Consider the following 19656-nt stretch of genomic DNA (forward strand, 5'->3'; position numbering starts at 1 on the left):
TTTTAATGCTTTTTGCCTGTCTCACTGTTTCTGTCTCACTGTTTCTTCCGCTATGTCTCTCTCTATATAGTCAGAAACATTTTGGTCATATTATTCCTTCTATCTTTCCCTCTCCATCCCTTTGTCTTTTCAGGCCATCACACTCTTTTGTGTTTTTGGAAAGCCCTGGCTTTATTAGGCAACCCCGTTTTGTGTGTGTTTACACCCTGTGAGCCAGTTGTGTGCTGTTTCTGCTGTTCTGGAACTGAGATATTATCTAGGAAGAGACACATTAACTGTGGAGGAACATACCCTAGGCAGCAATTTTGCAGTAAATTTAGTAAAAAATGAAAGAAACTTCACTGGATTAAAAAAAAATGCAAATGTGTATTTAATGTGCTTTTTAGATTACTGTCCTCACTATTTGGCCTCTCAGTCAGTTTTCCTACTGCCGAATACATGCAGTCTCTCTCTACCCTAATGTATTGCTCAGCCAAACTAATGTAATCAGAAAGTGTCTTATGATGCTCGGTATATATCAGAGGGTCTCCCCAGATAATAATAGATAATGTATGATACAAGCCCATAAATACACACAAGCTAAAAACAAAGGATTGAAATCTATACTGGGTAAAAGCATTGATAAAAAGCAAAATAAAAAACATTTTTAAAAAGTAGTAATACTAACAAAATTAATTGACCCGACTATTGGCATAGAAATAGAAAAATACAATAGAGTATATTGAGATAAAATATTGGCTGAAATAACAAATGTCTGTGACACTGAAACACATCTTTTCCCAAGTCTGAGTGGTGCAGAGCAACGTGAGTCCATTAAAATTAAAACACATGGCAAACATCATGGCTATCTCTCCCTCCAGGGCAGAACCAAGAACATTTGGTGAGGGGAATAATACATGGCCTACTGTGGAAGAAGGGTGCGACGTGTTGTAATTCTCACGGACTTGCAATGAATCCAGTCTTACGAAGACATAGTGTCCTTTACGTGCGTGTAGCCAAAGTGAACAGTCCCCTCAGATGCCCCCCAGTGTAACAGAAATCTAGAGGACACTCTTCAGATGTGGACATGGACAGTTTTTAACGTCCAAAATCAGACTAAGCGTTATTGTTTCCGTCATAGGACCATCATCAACAGTCACTACTCTACATTCTTGCTCACCTTATCACCAACTGGATATGTAATACATTATTCATATTGTGTATCTGAAGACTGTCCAGACTGCAGAAATAGTTGCTAACCTGTTAATCAAAAACATTGGTATTGAATATGGCTTGTTTAAATGTCACATAGCATTTGCCTGTATTTTCCAAGGGCTGCACCAAAAGTTTTATAATAGTCAGACTCTAATATACCACTGAAACAAATATATTATTCACCACTACGTTCACAAATATTGCCGCCTCTGATGTTGATCACATTCAAAATAACATACAGGTTGTTGTTCATCCCTGAAATGACAGGAGACAAGGTAACAAACACAGGAGGTAATGTTGCTGAAGCTGCAAGGTTTGCATAGTATTGAAGTTAGTATTACCATAAATATTCATGAAAGGAGCAGGCCTTCAGGTAATGGTGGGCTGTTACCTATTCTTCTGCCAAGTCAGTTGTGGGAGAATCATGCAAATTAAGCAAAAAGTTGATGTGGAAGATTAATATTCATTGGAAGATTAACATAACACAGACCCTGATGTGTGCAGCCATGAAGTCCTGAGCCACATATTGAGCTAAGACTCCAAATTCATGCTCATTCTCCTGGTCATAGCTTACCTTCATTTTGGCCAAATTCTACAAAGTATGGTAGATTGAAAACTCATTGTGTGTGTGTGTGTGTGTGTGTGTGTGTGTGTGTGTGTGTGTGTGTTTGTGTGTAGGTGGAACCAGTTGGACCTGGCCATTGTGCTGCTGTCAGTGATGGGCATCACCCTGGAAGAGATTGAGATCAACGCCTCCCTCCCCATCAACCCCACCATCATCAGGATCATGAGGGTGCTCAGGATAGCACGAGGTATACACACACACACACACAAAAGCACATTTTAGACTCACACCTGGGATGAACATGTTCTCACATGACATTTTCTGAAATTAGTGCTGTCATATTGTACTTACATGTAGTGTGAACTCCTTATTAACCTCAAGTGTAGACAGACTGGTTTCTGGTTTGAAAAGTATATTTTCCCATTCTGCTCCTGTTTTAATTTGTTGTTTATGCCCTTAATGCAAGCTCAAAAATACAGTTTACCAGTTGTTATAATTGATTTTTTTCAGTCAGTGTTAAATAACTGAAACTCAGCATTTCTTGCACAAATAATTCACATTAAAAGCCTCACCACAGCTCAACAGGTGAAATCTCTCCCTTCGCTGTTAGCTTTTAATGTGGGACATCAGCAGAAAGTGTTAAGCAACATTAAATGTATCATTTCTATTAGTTGTGGTAACTTTATCAATGGCATCATGCCCTCAGACATGTGCAAACTCCCATTTGTCTAAAGGCAAAAACACCCAGTCACCACATCAACTACACTTCTTTTTAAAGTGAAACAACATCATTTCTAGTTGTGTCAATCACTCTTTAGCATTTTGAGTCCTCATTTCATCCTCCTGTTAGGATGGAGACAAGGCTCATTGAAACAAACATTAACACACTTTTCATCTCATACCAGTGTTAATTTTGACAGCAAATTCTGATTTAGTCTTAGTCTTTTGAATAACACACCATTTAGTTTTAGTCATATTTTAGTCATCTGAAATCTTTTAGTCTTAGTCTAGTTTTAGTAGACCAAATATTAGCAGATTTTAGTCGACTAAATCACGTTGGTTTATCTGATAAAATAACCTTAGTGTGTATGCTAACCTTTGCATGTATTTCTGGATGAGCCGTCTATAAACGTCACTTCAAGTTGATGGTGTTTTTCTGAGCGATTTTTGCTCCACGCGGTTTAGAGACGGTCTTGTTGTCCTTGTTGTCATATGTGAAGTGTGACCGGATGCACTGCAAAACGTTAGCGTGTTGCTAACGAGCGAAGTCAACTGAAATGGGCCAAAGACTGTGCAACTGAACACAACTAAATATAATGTAAACAACCGAACTGTGGTGAAAACGTCCTCGAAACTGTGCGAAGTTCTGCAAACTCGTTTAGCTGTTGCGCCTGCATTTGCCGCGGCTTTTTAAAATGCCTCTGCTGCTTCTGCATAGATCAACCTATCCTCAAAGATTCGCTCTGATTGGATTTCTTCCCAACTTTTCCCACAGGAAGAGTAGTTCTGATTGGATCTTCTCCATTCGTCCCTCCCTAACATTTTCGTCTCCTTTTTATTCGCTGACTTAAGTGTCAGTTATATTTCGTCACAGTCTTCGTCATCATATCTGACTTTTTATTTAGTTTGTATTTAGTTTTCATCCGTGAAAAAGGTTCGTTGACGAATATTTTTCATCATAGTCTTCGTCAACGAAATTAACACTGTCTCATACCTCATATACATGTGTCATTTACAGTCCTGTATTTGTCCGATATTATCCTCATTCTCCCTGAATTAAAGTAACACTGATAAACCATCTTTCAGTCTCTCTCCTGTTTAATATGATTCTCATTCAGCACCTTTGTTCTTATTATACAGAGGAAATTACAGGACTAGCTCTCTGGGCTGCACCAATTCCTCTTAACTTCACACTGAGGAGGATAAAAGCTAATTACATCAATCTTACTTAAGCCTGGCCCTCTTACCATCGCCCTCTGCCCTCCATAATACTGCCCAGGGACCGCTGAGTGGACCCATGGGTAATATGCTAATCAAAACAGCAGCTGGTGGTAATTAACAAGCAAGTGGGGTATTTGATGATGAGTTTGAGGGCTACTGGTGACTTATAGTCTTTCCTCTCCTCTCATGATAGTATTGCCGCTTTGTCTGCATGTTAACTAACTTGTGTGACTGTGGGAAAGAATATTAATATGTTTCAGAATCATTTACTTCTTTCACAGAGCTGAATTTTAAAATTACACCCAACCAAAGGAGATGTTTAGCTACACTGGTTGAATATTTATAGTATAAAGCTACACCAGTTTCATTTATATTAATCGTTCTACTTTTTTTTTTTGTTTTTTTACGTAAACAACACAATACTAATTTCACCTACAGTGTGTTATAATTATATTAAAATATAATAACTTATAGGCAAGGACTTTGGTACATGAGACGCATGCTCTACCAGTTGAGCTACCAGGGTACAGCAAAGGGTGCTGACTTTTTGCCTGGTACCAGTGGCTTTATCCTAGCCATCATGTGCAAGTGAAAAAAATTGCTGCTTTTTAAACGATCTCAACTTTACCAACAGCAAATCCAAAGAAAAACAGCTCCCCATGTTCAGGTCTGTGAAGTTCAGGTCTGCAACACACAAACTCTGCACCAAAGATGTCACCCAAAAAGCATTTCCTGTTTCCAAGTGATGTTGTTGTCTAGGCGTTTGGAAAGAAGGCTCTTACAGAGCCCATATAATCACTCTAACCATGCACTACTGCCACTACATCCACCTTTTCTCTCACACCCACGCACATATAACAACCACCAACCATCATGACCGAAAAACATCTCCCAGCAGGCTTTTCTTGTCTGAGTAGCCATTGTTGTTCCTCGACAGAATACGACCGTGTTTTGTTTCTCTTCGCTGCTGGCTGCATCGTCAGCCACGTTCCTCCAGAAATTGGACCCCTGGGAATTGTGTACGGTCTCTAACAGAGAGTCGGGAACCTTTTCCAACTATCGATCGTTTGTTATCTCTCTCCTCCTCGCTTTCTGCCTACCTCTTATCCGTCTTGATTGTTTCCTTCTCTCCCTCATCTCCGTGGTGTCCTTTGTTTCACTTTCTCTCACTCTGTAGGTGTTTTCTGGTGTTAATCACCCAAACTCATGTCCAAAGTAACTCACAGACACACATACATGCAGTTGTTTGTGTGGATTCTGTCGTCTCACCCTGTGATCTCTCTCCAGTGTTGAAGTTGTTGAAAATGGCAACCGGGATGAGAGCTCTGCTAGACACAGTCGTCCAGGCTCTGCCTCAGGTATGTGTCATCACACACACACGCACATGCACACTCACACAGAAACATCCTCCTTCAGATTATCACAAGGACACACAGGAGTTAATTAACATGTGTGGGATGATAAACGATCAGCGATAGAAGCTCCCTAAGAATTATGACTTTCAGGAACCCGGGTTATGACTAAATCTTTGCCCCCGATGATACAAAACCTTGCTAACATTCCACAGTTGCTCTCATTTACTCAGTGAATATAAAGACCTTTGTAGCATTAATGTAAAATTTTTAATTCCCACAGCCGTTGATAAGAAAAGAGCAGGTGAAAAGTTCTGCTCCCTTAGTGCACAGAAAGACTTTTTGTTCTTTAGCCTTTTCTCAGATTCATATATTAAAAGTTTGCTCCTGTCATTTCTGGAATACTGTGGATTTTTGAGAGCAGCATTCACACAGAATTCCATATATTACTGTATTTTATTAGATGGTTCCTGCAGATGGATTTTACTGGAAAGGAAACCAAACTTGGAAACAACAATAATCATCAAACTTGTTGAGCCTAATTTCTTTCCTTCTACTTTTGTTGTGTTTCCCCATTTTCCTTCTTTTCAGTCTGCTTTTTTGTGTTCTGGCTGCCTCTGCAGCCGGACGTCTTTCCATCACTGTCACTTTGACTGCCTCCATCAGTTCAGTTACGAAGATGTATGTTGGTTTGACATTTGGTTTGACAAATTGCCAATCTAATGATAAGTGGTTCTGGATGTTCTGTAATAAAAGAAAAATATTTGTCCAGTACAGCCTACCAGAGATGACATACCCTCTGCCATTAATACGTACAAATGGTGGTGTGGTGCCATTAGTTAGTGCATTAAAGAATAAGGCTGAGAATATATTTTTTCTTTTGTTATTGTGAACAAATCCAATATCAACAGTGAATCAGTCCTTCACTTTGTACTGTTTGAATCCCCCTTCTGTCTATGTCTCTCAGCCACAAGCCCATTTATTCCTATTGACAACATGAATTGTTAGGAATAATTATTTTTTTATCTAAATAATTTCAATGAAACATGTGGGCACTCTAACAGGAGTAAATAGTGAATTAATGGGGACTGTGTTCAGCTGTCGATGCGGTGCTGTGGTGTAAACTGCAGAGGCCATTAGGACACCAGTGAAGGTCTATGAGACAGAATAATAATTAGGTTTTGGCTACACAGGCAATGCTTGTTAATAGGATGGGTTTATTGTTAAGTTTAACATAAAATACCGAATGCAACCGTACTTTTCACTTTTCCATTTCTTTGTGCCAGTTTATTGTTTATTAGAGAGTTATGTGTGTGTAACAGTTTCTTAACCAACAACAGCTAATCCATCCTCCCAGCACTTCTGTGCAGCATCTCTGTTGGTTCCCTGGCAACCTCAATGTCACCGCTAGCTGTTGTTCGCACACATCAACATGAAGCCCAATATACGTACAGTACTCAGAACAGAAACAATACATGTATACAAACAGAAACAACAAAGTGCACACAACTAAAACAAAAAGATTGAGTTATACGTATCAAACTTTCTGTTAAATGTTTTCTAAATTAAGTTCTAGTTTGTCATATTTTTTAGGTTTCTTTTTGATATCATAATCAGCCTTGTTGAGCTGTAAATGGCTCTAAAGCTATGAATGTTTTGTAGCATTAATTCCAACTTCTTGTCTTCTCCATAATACCTTAGAAACAGAGCGGATGATTTTAAAAATTAGCTGTGGGGAGATAACATTTTTAAAATGAAATTACTCACACAACCCGGATGTGCAAGAAGCCACTTCACTGCTTCTTGCAATGCTAAAAATATAAAGAAAAAATTACATTCTTCTCAACATTATTATATGTCATTATTCATTCTCTGCACATTCTAAGGAATGCACTTCTGTTAGCCTTTTCCTAACATTATGGAGCTCTATATATATATATATATATATTCTTTTTTTCAATATGTGAAGAAACCAGAGAGAAATACGCCAATGAATCTGAAGTGGCTGTCCCCTATAAAACAACCATTTATTAAAGACATTTGTAAAGGAGTGAGTCAGTGTGCAGTCAGACGTTGATTTTTTCACTTCTGCTGCCTTATCAATGCTCTGACTGGAGCCCTCTGGGAGGATCTTTGTCTCCTTGGTGTTTGGGTATAAAAACATGTACACACACATATACTGTATACACACATTAACACAACGCAGGCTCACACACTGAAGTAAAATTACAGTCACAGAAACCTCCCTCGCTTCAGTTGTGCCTCCAATCAATAGTCCTTTTTTTCCATCCACTTTAACTTGTTTTCTTTCCAGTCCCTGCTCTCTCGTTTGGACAGATCGGTTTTGATGGTCTTGTTTTTGCGTCGGAAGCTTAGACCACAGCAAGAGTACACATCAAGCTAATAGGGGGTCACAGGGAGTATAGCACTGTGCTATAGTGTTGTGAACATCAGCAAACACAAGGCATTACAGGTCAATAGGAAATAAAACATGTTTTTTATCTTATCAGAAAGACCTTCTGAACGTGAATATGAAACAAAACTGTTAAATACTGTACAGCACTATTTTCCCCAGCTATCCCCTATGACACTGAAAAAAGTGTATTTTAGTTTATTGTTCAAACCAAATTCAAACCAATGCTCAACAGTCCTACAGTATATTTTTTTCCATTGTTCACAGAATTGTTTTACAGTACAGTTTCTGTTTCCATGGTGCCGTCATTCTGACCTGTTGGTTTCTTGTAATGTTATTCTGCTAATACAAATCTGTAGTTACATATGTCTTTAAAGGGTAGACTGGTAGGCACAATTCTAAATTATAGGACACATTTTATTACTGTGGAAAAACAGTTACTATTTGGAAATATAAAAATTATTATTATATATATATATATATATATAGGGAATTTACATTTTGAGATCTAAATGACCCGTGGTCACCATAAACTTTTCTATTGATTGTATGATGTATTGCCTAAATGTGTTTGCTTGTTTGAGCACAAGAGGATCCTCTTGCTCCACAGATGAGTAAAAACGATATGGTGTTACTGTTCCTATTGTTCTCTATCTGGAAAAACATCACAGTCCCACTTTTCCTGAGAACATTTTAATCCCTCTACCGAAGGGTCTGTTCTTTCACTAGAGATTGAAATGACCTTGTGTGTCAGAGTGACTCGTGTCACATTATGTACCACATGTCCGACATTATTGTAACAAACACCGTGGCCAACCATGACGCAGATGACTGAGTCAGGCTTTCATTAGTCTGAATGCAGAAAAGAACACATTCAGTAAACAGTCTTAAAAGTTTGCAGATCAGTGCAGGTTTGTTGTCTATGGAAACCAAAGGTATAAATATCAAAGTCCGCTCTAACTGTTTTTCTCAAAAGATTTGTTGCCTAGTTGCCAGCTTGAATGCTTCCATAGCATCCAACAATCTGTTTCTTATACCACAGCATCCTCATCCATGCAGTGTGCTTTCGTTCTCTGCTCGGGGGATCTAAAGACATCAGATGGGCTTAAGTTACAAGCTGCATGCTGCTTCAGGCCAAATGGTTGCTTATAATATCTACCAGGAAACATCAACATGCACAACTGGGGAGAAAGAAAGCTGTCCGCAGGCTTTGCCTTACCTTTCCACATATCCCCATTTCTCCTTTGCTCATTATTTCCTCTCTGTCTCTTATGTCACCCTCTTCTCCAATAAAAACTATATGTCTTATTCTTTCCCAATCCACTCTCTCAGTCTATTTGCCTATCTGATGGAATTCTACAGTCATGTATTCAAATGCACCTCATTGCCTTCCCTGTGAGGTGACTTAGCTAATGGCATTCTGCTTATTGCCTGCTATTGCACACCAGGGGGTCCTTTACCCATTTGCATTGCATATCTCGATCTGTGAACGATTTACAGTCTCTACACGGATGGATTCATGCCTGTTAAGAAGTCAGCAAGTACAATTTTTCCCAAACTGTGTAAATAGAGTGATTATCCTGGATTTGAGGCAGGGAGGGATTTTTCTTGGTTGCTTGAAATGTGTTAACCTGCAGGTCTGCTGTTTGGATCTATGTCTGATTAGATGAAATGTTTGCAGGATCCTAGATGTGCTGGTTTAGTTTCATGACCTTCAAGCCCTACCAACAACGTTCAAAACCTATGCAGCATTTCAAAAATGTATGAACATCTATCACAAAATAAGCCTGTTTTGATATTTCATGAAAAGTTCAAGGTTTCTGTGCAGTGTAAGAGCTTATTTTCACAAATCTGACACACTATACATTTTTTAGCAGCTTCGCTAATTGTAGTTTGTAATATATTCAATGCAACTCCTATTGTGTTGTCTCCTATTAGATCTTCATTGAAATCTGTTTTGAAAAGATAATAAACCAATCGTAAATATTAGAATCTGTTCATATTGGGTTTGAATGACCATAAGGAATGATGTCCATCCCATTCAGGTTAATGCGATATCTCCAGAACACCTTAAGGGAATTTCTTTAGACTTGGCACAAATGTCCACTTAGACTCAAGGATGAGCTGATTAGACTTTGGTAGTCAAAGGTCAAGGTCACTGTGACATCACAAAACATGTTTTTTGGCCATAACTTGATGCATGTTCTTTAACAAAATAAATATATATTCAACACCATAACTCAGGAACAGAAGGGTATATTGAACAGTTGGTTGGACAATAAATTGGTGACACTTGTGACTTAAAGGTCAAAGGTCATTGTGGCCTTAAATACATTTTTGCCATAATTTAAGTAGTTTTACTGCCTTATTCTGAAATTTGAAATCGGCACACAGCGTATTGCCATCAATACTATGTAAGTGACACTGAAAAGTTACAGTGGGTATTTGAGTAGGAATGGTGTAACCACTGATTCAGTATCTACAAAATCTGGCCCAACATACCTAAATATAGAGGTACACCTGCTTAACGACAGTGAAAACAAGAACATGAGTCACATTTATTCATACAGTATTTCTTTTTGTGTGACAGGTGGGAAACCTTGGTCTGCTCTTCATGTTGCTGTTTTTCATCTACGCAGCTCTGGGAGTGGAGCTGTTTGGAGAGCTCGGTAAGTCTGCTCTATCATCAAGTTGTTGCTAATCAAATGATAAAACCACTTTAATTACTGTTCCCAAAACAAGATATGACCTATTTCTTTTCAAATTATAGCTTTTTTAAAGCACTTTCTCTAATGATCACAACACCATGTGGTTCATTAGTTTTGTGTTTGTTAAGTAACCATCAGGGTTGCCCTTCTGTCAGGCCACTCTGTTGTTTCTAAATCGGAAATTAGCTTTCCAGTTGTCAAATACCGAAGAATTCTCTATAGTATTACTTTATGTTTATGTATCAAATTATGTTTTTTGACCAATCATAATTAAATGTTTATCAGTTAACCCTGTCTTCATAACCTTCTCAAGATGAGAGAAAGCGGCAACTCCCATTCTTGGATCTGTTATCTAATATATTTTAAATCCTATTCAACATACCATCTAGTGACAGATTTACACTTATTCTTGAATGACCATATATGTATTTGTCCAATTTGACTCTGATGAAGACATACTGATGTCAAAAAACAATGCTAACCAGTGTACTCCAGTCCTTTGTCAGTTATCTATGTGAATTTTGTTTGCTGGCTCATTTATAATTCAGCAGTATGAAAAGAACAAAGGAAACTTTTTTTCAACTATTCTGACCAAAGAAACCGATTTAAAGCTGTGATCTCTCAGATAACCTTCATAAAGGTTTGACATTACAAAGGTTTTACTCCTCAAACCCTTCCCTTCCCTTCTCCCCCTCTTTCTTTTCTCATCATGTCTTCTGTCAGTGTGTAACGCCGACTACCCCTGCGAAGGAATGAGCCGACACGCCACCTTTGAAAACTTTGGGATGGCCTTCCTGACACTCTTCCAGGTTTCCACCGGCGACAACTGGAACGGCATCATGAAGGTACTTCAAGTTACAGTTGCATTTGAATGAGTTCATCTCACACTTATTTCTTGACATTTGTTACTTGGACTGGGCTATGTAATTGACTAAGCTGATCGGTTTTCACTTTCCTCTGTGTCACCTCATCTCCTACAGTGAAGACAGCACACATTGTCTGCGATAAGGGTCAATCAGACAGGGGGGAAGCCTAAAGCAGCTCTACTTGAAAGTCTAGACTTACATAGAAGCATATATTTTTGATCTGCCCAAGACTATTTTTCACCAATCTCAGCACAGACAGAAGCCGAGAAGCAGAATTATACTTGAAGGTCTTCAGTAAAGATTTCAGGATCAGACGATATTTAGGTAGGGAAAATGAGTGCGTAATGAGTGTGTCCTTTAGCAAAGACGATGTTAAAAAAGTAAATGTGCACTCAACAAAATCCTTCTATGGCTGAATAAAGATTAAAATTTCCACTCTGAGTGTTTGATCCCGTCGCTTCATTCCATCATCTCTCACTCTCTAATCACACCCAAGTACCTTGAGCTCTTAAAATTTTATCACAGCCCATTTCCAAGAGAAAGTTAATCAGTGCTGATTAGGCTCTCAGAAAGAATGACTGACTGTAGACGAAAGGAAGACAGACAGGAAAATTTGTCAGGCCTCTACCTTTCAACAAGCCGGATCATGAGTGTTGGCTGAGCTGTTTCAGAGCGATGAAACCGGCGATGTGACCGGCTGAGAGTGAATTTATTGATCGCCACACCCTCTCCTCTATAATACACCTCACGCAGACCTTACTGAAATGACCTAAACCAACATACAACACCTACCACTCTGCACTTTAATGGATTGCCAATTAAAATAGGGCCCAATTTCCACCTTTACTCCTTCTGTCCTTCTCACTTAAATCTCACAATTCTTCCATTTCGTCCACCCTCTCCTCGTCTTCTTCTATCTGACCCTTTCTTCCACACTCCTAAACTCTCCCAATACCACCCACCAGGACACACTGAGGGAGTGCCCACCGGATGGTCCGGGAAACGACTACGGCTGCCACGCTGGACTACAGTTCATCTCCCCGATGTACTTTGTGTCCTTCGTGCTCACGGCTCAGTTTGTTCTGATAAACGTGGTGGTCGCCGTGCTCATGAAGCATCTGGACGATTCCAACAAGGAGGCACAGGAGGATGCTGAGATGGATGCCGAGATCGAGATGGAGCTGGCTCAGGGAGGCCTATGCTGCATGATGGGGGGCATCGGCGCCATCGCAGGGGCCACAGGTGGCGCTGCAAGTGGGGCCGGTGTGGGCGGAGGAGCGTCTGGTGCAATTACAGCAGGGACAGTCGGGGGTCCAAGTGGTGGGGTTATGGCGCCGCTACGAGATGTAGGAGGAGGCAGTGCAACTCATGAGGGACACGCACACCATCGATGTCGGCTCTTCTCTCCTGCTCAGGTAAGTGAACTTTCAGATATTCAAGAGAGTAATTACTACTGATACAGGGATAGGAGTTGGGCAATATAGTTCTCTTCTTTCTGTATCTCGGCTAAATACAACTATTTTATGAAAACACTTTTGTTTCCCTTACTCATGATTAGTCAGTGAGCAGACATTTAACCTCCAAACTTGCCTGTCAAAGTATAAATTATCAACATGATAAATGTCTAAATGTATATCTCAAAATGTTTCTCATTATTAAGTTAAACGGAGGAAACTGTAGTTGAAAAGGGAAACTTTATTTAGGTGTCAAGGTAAAATAATAAAACCATTATAATGATTGTTAGGACTTCACATTGAAATAAATGCTGTTGAAGCAACTGTGATATGTAACTTGGATGTCTTTAAACCTTTTCAACCAAAACTTAGCCTGGCAATGATAATCAGGCTTTAAAAATATGCCAGTTTCCTTTTTGAGACTGCGTAGCATTAACAAAACAGCAAGCATGGAAGCAAATGTTTTGCATATACTATACTGGAACACGTGGTTACATCCCTCATCATGGCCACTTTTCACCAAAAGCTAATCATGTGGGATCATGAGTGATGTGCTCTGAGGCTGCTGATCTCATAACTGCAGACTCCCTGTAGCATTGAATCCTTTCTGAATTCAGATAGCAGTGCCAGGCGGATGAGTCATTCATTCAACAATATAATCACAAAATCACCAATCTAATCACTGACTGCACTGAGCCATTTCATGAGTTACAGTGTAGTACCACTTCAGTGGCAGCAGTAACCACATGAGGTTTTGTTTTGTCCCTCAAGAGTTTGATTCAAAGTAAGAACAGACGCTGCTGTCTCACCATAAGTGTGGAATCTAGAAAATAAGCCACTTAGTGCTGAAATTTGAAAATTAATCAGCACCTATTTTGATTTATTAAAAAAGCCAAATATTCAATGGTTCCAAATGTAAAGATTTGCAGAGAAAACAAGCGATTTTCAGATGTTAACTTGGACTCCCAGAATTTCTGATTAGCACTGATATTTCATATATTCATCTGAATTAATATTTTCTAATTATTTCAAGTCTTTTTACCACTACTGACACATCTATTACTGCATCTATTATGTCTTCAACAGCTTCCTTCCAAAAGCAAAACTTGAATCTCATTGGTGTGAAATTCTTCTTTTTACTCTTTGGTAACATTGCTGTGAATAAAACTTAGCCTAAGAGCGTACATTATGCAAATTGTAGTGTGAAGTAAAGAGAGTTTGGTGACTTGGAACACTAGTACGATCAATAAAAAAGTGAGATAAGAATGCTAAAATATTATTGCATGAGGTCCAAAATGGGAGGATGTGTGGACATATTGTGATACTAAACAACAAAGAATACAATACTAAACTTCAATACATTTACCAACAGTTGGCGCTGCACTTCCAGCCAAGCTCTGTGGTTCTGCACAGCCTCTGGTGTTGTTTTTATTCATGAAATACCACAGCCCTAGTGCATATACAACGTGTTAATGACTTCTACATACATGCATACGAGCATGCTACGCATGACACCACAACTTCTGCAGGAGACCCACTTGCAAGCACACATATGCAAAGATATTAAATGGCCGCTGTCTCCACCATTTTAAAAATACCATGAGTGTTGGCAGTGGCGACGGTGGCTCTCATTCTTCAGCTCCTTGATTGCTGCATCTCATACAGCAAGTCAGTACAAGCTACATTTATAATCACACTCACATAAAATTATAGCACCTGCAGATGAGAACAGGTATTTTTAGAATAGGCTGAGGCAGAAAGAAAGAAAGAAACAAACAAGTAAATAAACAAACAAATGGCAAAAACAAAGGTGGGGGAAAACAAGAGAAATCAGGAAATTGGGAGAGGGAAAATAGAATGAATATAAATGACAATTCAACAAAAGGAGAGAGAGAAAATAAGAGGAGAGCAAGTGACTCAGTCATTGCTGCAGCAAGTCAATGAGCAACTGGCTGAATTAATGAGTGACAAACTGTGTTTGAGTCATTGAGTGGCCGACTGCCTTGATGCAGCTCACTGACTGAATGATTATGGGGAGTGACTAAAGGTGTGTTTGCACCAAGCGAGTCTTCAGTGGAGTGTTTACTGTTTAATGTGTTTGGGCAGGTGACAGCACTACCAAGTAAACTGCAAGGTGGCTCATTACAAATGACCCCGTAAACACAAACACTGATTAGTAGAAGTTAGGGAGCAGGGGGTTGGCATCTGATTGCCAGCTGTGCCTCACACCTAGAAAGCCCAAAACAAAGAGGTAGTCTGGACTAATGCTCATTATTTCTTCATATGGTCCCAAATTTTCAGCAGACAAAGTTCATTTGTCATGTTAAAACTGGGAACAACAACCTTTATTATAGAAACATAAAGGCGAGAACATTGCCACCACCATGTACAGTAAATATGGGACAAAATAGAGTTTACACACACACACACACATTTTTTGTCATCAATTCTAGCAAAAAATCAAGCTGTAAACAGAACATTGACATATTATTCATAACATTTGCTTTAAGTTGATGCCTCAAACTACTTTGCAAACAATTACCTATTTGCACTCTCAGAAGACATTGAGCAACATTGTGTTTCATTTGCAGTCATCGCTGTTTCTACCTGATGAATGTCAGTCCAATATTCACTTTTCTTGGCTCTGTTTTCCTACCAAGTCCTAAGGGAAATATCTGGCTCTTCAGCTACTAAATGCCCCATTATGCTCACCAGCTATTCGCTGACGTCTGTCTGCCATTTGGGCAAGTATCAGAGCCTTTTCACTGAAAACAGCTGCCTGCTGAAACTGAAAAGGAGTTGATGGGAGCGGTGAGAAGTTGTGGGCTGAAAAAACAACCATGCACCATGCAACTGTTTTGTATATTTTTCTCAGAAAGTATAGATCAAAACAGAGATAAAACAAAACTAAAAGGAGAGTCAATATTGTTTTTCGCAGGGCTGGCCCACGAAACACGACGATTTGTATCGTCAGTCGAGAAGACCGCGAGTCGACTCACTTTCCATCAGTCGAATCTCTGCACTTTTGTTTTTTAGCTGTGTCACTGTACACAGAGAAACAGCATGGCAGACTGTAAGACACAAACTGTAATGGAAGTGGAGAAGAGTGATAGTTAACAGAGGACAACATGGCACCAAACAACGAGAGGCCTGACTCAAGTCTGTTGGCTGCTCCGTTGCTGACTTTCAGTAAACCTCTTTCAAAGTAGACGGTGGTACAACCTTGTCGGCTGCCATTCACCAAGATTGAGTCTTGAGCTGACGGCCCAGCAGGAGAGACGCTCTGTGGAGTGCTGGGATTTTAGAACTGAACTATGAGCATGATGCACACTTTTACTTTCCCTGACTGTGCAGAAATCAAATGTTTTCACATCACAGATTACAAAGAAAGACATTAAAACATGAGAATAAACTGAATGAACACAAAATCTGAATATCTTATAGATACTCACAACTCTGAGTGTAGTCCTTTAGTGCTTCTGAACACCACAGGAGGGCGACTGTAACACACAGGCCCCTACACTGCCCCTCTGAACTCACTGATACTTTGTATAAGCGTCCCTTTTGCTAATTGTTCGTGAACAAATGATAATAGTGGCTCTGCAGAAGCAATCATCATCGCACTGGCCTTTCTGTAGTCCATAATGCCTGATAATGGACACCTCGTCTGGCATTATCCCTCACATGATATGTCAGTATTGTGTTTACAGCTTGTTCTTCTGCCTCCCAGTGGCTAAAAAATGAATTACTGTCACACAGTATATGATTTTGTCTCCCTACCAACAATACCATCTGGCCCAGACTGAAATAGACTCAGCAAACTTTGTCTGATCTCTTGTCATACTATCATAACTATAATCGGCCCAGCAACCATGTGTGTCGGCCCTCCCTTTTAGCCAAAGTTATCTGGACTCCGACTCCTTCTGGGATTTTTTTCTTATCACAAAGCCCTGGTATGTTTATAACTGTTCATGTGAACCTAATGAACCTTAGTAATCTTTTGCACTTTGGTTCAGACCAAAGGAAATTAATACTGTCATCCATTTTAAGGAATGACACTGAATCAATGGGTGAGAGAGGAGGGAAGAGAGAACAGAGAGGGAGGCTGACTGTGGAAGGGTTGGAAGACACAGGACATTGTGAGTGGGTGGCAGGCACCGCCACAGTCTAATTGTGCTTATAGCTCATTGTCTGTCAGCCTACTGGTATTTTTAACCAGGAGTAAAAAGAGAGATGAGAAAGAGGAAGAACTCTTCATGTGTCTTTCTGTATCCACTGTATTTTAAATCTCTATTCTGATTAGCCAGCAAATGGCCTTGTCAGGGTATAAGCACAGTGTTCAGCCTATTTTTGTGTGTGCATTCATACTGGGATTAAGATGTTTTTTTTTCTCAGGGAACAGTTAGCCAACCAAACCAGAATCAAGACAAACATGGTGGCTGAAGGAAAATAAGTAAGAAAAAACAACCAGTAACAAAATTAAGAAAGATAGAAAACTTTATTTAGAAGTACTTAAACACACAGAAGTCCAACATAATGGATTATATATTGAATGTTAATATTATTACAAGTAAAAAAATAAGATGACTATTTTAAGAGTGTCATCAACTTGTCAACTTCTGAGACTTTTCATCAGAGGGCTAACAAAAGAAGTTGAGAGAATAAACGTCAAAAAGACAAGTCAAGCAGTAATCAGAGCTGTATCGTATATCCTTATAGAGGCAGCTTCATCATGAAAAAAAGTGTACAACTGGAGAAGGCAAACAAGCCAATAGAACACAATGCTCATTATAACAACTCAACTTATTTCAGACATATTTCAGTAAACATAAACATCTCAGAATTTCTTTGCAAATAACTTAATTATAATAGCTGTTAGCAGGACATTTAAAAAAGAAAACTGTTCAAACATTTCAAGGATATGTGCTGGAAAGTTAGGCCATGGGTCTGTAAACATTTCCTTTTGTCAAAATGTAAAATGTAAAGGTGAGTGCTGTCTGTTTTTAGTTGTATTACTCATTAGACCATGATATTGTTGTGGACTATTAGTAGGCAACTTCATTTTGTGGTAAAAGTTATGTTAGAGACTGGACCCTCATATCTTCAAAATGCTGAAAGGCTGACTTGGAGTTTACTATAACTTACAAATAGACAGTTAAATGTGTTCAAATTGAATATGGGGGAAATACATATAAATAAGTAAATGTCTGTAACATAGAGAGGACCCACAGTGTGGGGTTCAGAGTGAAAGAGAGCGTTTCTGGGTGGGAGAAACCAGATGGCAGTGCAGTGAATCAAACAGGGTCATGGGCACCATTTACCACAACCAAGGCCCCCAGCTTAGCCAATCAATCAGGCTGCCTCACCCCTCACTGTGCATCTCCCGACAATTGAAACAATGTGTATGTGTGTGCGTATATTGCATTAGTGGGTGCTGCCAAGGTCTGGCTATCGACTGTGGTTGCCCTCTTCACCTCACACCCTTCAGCAGTAACTCTCATGCAGAGAGAAAGAGTAGTAAAAGAGCAGGAACTGGAGGGAACAAGCAGTCGACATGGCAGCAGGACATGGAAAAAATGCAAACTGTACGAGTTAAGAGAGAAAAAGAGGACAGTTAACTGAGGAACCACACTGACTGAGAAACAAAAACAGTAAGAGAAAGAGTCCTCTGCCTCTGTCGTGGGCCTCCACCTTCATGTTGATTAAATAGCTACAACTCAAATAATACCTGAAATACCTTGTACTTGACCATTACTCCATTTCCTCTCATTTAAGATGATGCGAGAACAAATACAAAATAAAAACTCATCTAAAGTATACAGTACATAATACACTATACAAACATGAATCAGTGTAAAAGTATAAAGTATGTGTCCAACTTCAAATTAATTTCAAGATTTGAATGCAATAACATTTCCGTCCCCAACTTAATAGCCCGAAAGGATATTTCTGGTTCATTAATAATTTTGGCTTTTGATGCTATAATATCGTTAATAGTAGTAGTTAATTGCTCAGATCTTGAATGGAAGAAAAGTCACTGAAAAGAACTCTGACAGGCAAAGAAACTTCAGACTACACATCAGACAATCAGATCGGTATTAAAAAAACTTTCATCCAAACTTATTCAAAAGAGAAAACAAAGTGCCTTTACACGGCTGGATTTTAAAAATACATTTAAGTAGATTTAAGAAGTATATACTAAAAGATATATTGTCATGTGATTTTTTTATTTATTTATTTATCTGCTGTAAATAATGTTGTGTACGTATTGTTTGCCTTATTATCCATAACTGCTTACATAGTCAAAGTCAGAGTCGTGATGTCTTTTGTAGACAGGTCTGGTCTATCCAAGGTTGAGTAAGCTTAAACAAATCTGAACAGTCAAGTCAAGTCAGTTTTATTTATAGAATTTAGTATGACAAATCACAAATTTAAAAAAACTCCCCGAAAAAAACCTTTAACAGGGGAAGAAATCTGAGAAACCTAAGGAGGGATCCCTCTTCCTACAGACCTACAGACAATAAGGGAGAAGTGCTGAGCGACTTTAGGTGTTGCCAGACAGACCTGAGCCACACAACCTCTTCTCCACCATGGAGACTTGGAAAGAGGACACAACTACACAAACACACAAGAGGCAAAGCTCAAGCACACCGCTTGAGGAGAAAGGAAACAAACACACAGAGGGAGAGCGAGACGAGGACAACGTATACACAAGGGAAAAGAGAAAACAAGGCTGAAGCTCCTGGAGGATGAAGATCCAGAGCTAAAGCATCTGGAGTGAGGCACCAACAGCCAGGGGAGAGGAAGAGAGGTCCCAGGATGGGAGGGCCAATGGTTCATAACAGAGAAGTGAGAAGGGAAAAGAGAAAACAAGAAAGAGAAACTAGAGAGAGAGAGGCATAAGAAAAAGAGACAGAGATTGGCACACAGCTCGGATGCTTATGTGCCTGTGGAACAACAAGCGAGCGACCTTTCCCTCGTGTGATTTTTAATCTTGAGTTCCTCAATGCATCTTGCTTACTTTGTAACCTCTTTGCACAGGGATCTACCAATTACCCAGTGGGAATCTGGTGCCATCTACATCTCACCTAAAGTAGACCAGTGTAGTTTTTTTGAAGCAATTAATCTTGCCCCTCTGGCGAGGTTTAAAGCAGGCAAGTCAT

The 19656-nt window shown here is 39.4% G+C and overlaps 1 protein-coding gene across 3 annotated transcripts in view; it reads left to right on the forward strand.

Moving 5' to 3' along the window:
• The window catches only part of LOC127355058 (voltage-dependent T-type calcium channel subunit alpha-1I-like), a 219049-nt gene that overhangs the window by 183643 nt on the left and 15750 nt on the right, over positions 1 to 19656 (forward strand). For all 3 annotated transcript variants that reach the window (XM_051385530.1, XM_051385529.1, XM_051385528.1), the window contains 5 exons: positions 1873 to 2006; positions 4988 to 5058; positions 10056 to 10134; positions 10897 to 11018; positions 12005 to 12454. In XM_051385530.1, coding sequence (XP_051241490.1) covers positions 1873 to 2006; positions 4988 to 5058; positions 10056 to 10134; positions 10897 to 11018; positions 12005 to 12454 — 856 coding nt within the window. The remainder of the gene's footprint in view (positions 1 to 1872; positions 2007 to 4987; positions 5059 to 10055; positions 10135 to 10896; positions 11019 to 12004; positions 12455 to 19656) is intronic.

Source organism: Dicentrarchus labrax, unplaced genomic scaffold (assembly GCF_905237075.1).
Source record: "Dicentrarchus labrax unplaced genomic scaffold, dlabrax2021, whole genome shotgun sequence".
Taxonomy (NCBI): Eukaryota; Metazoa; Chordata; class Actinopteri; family Moronidae; genus Dicentrarchus; species Dicentrarchus labrax.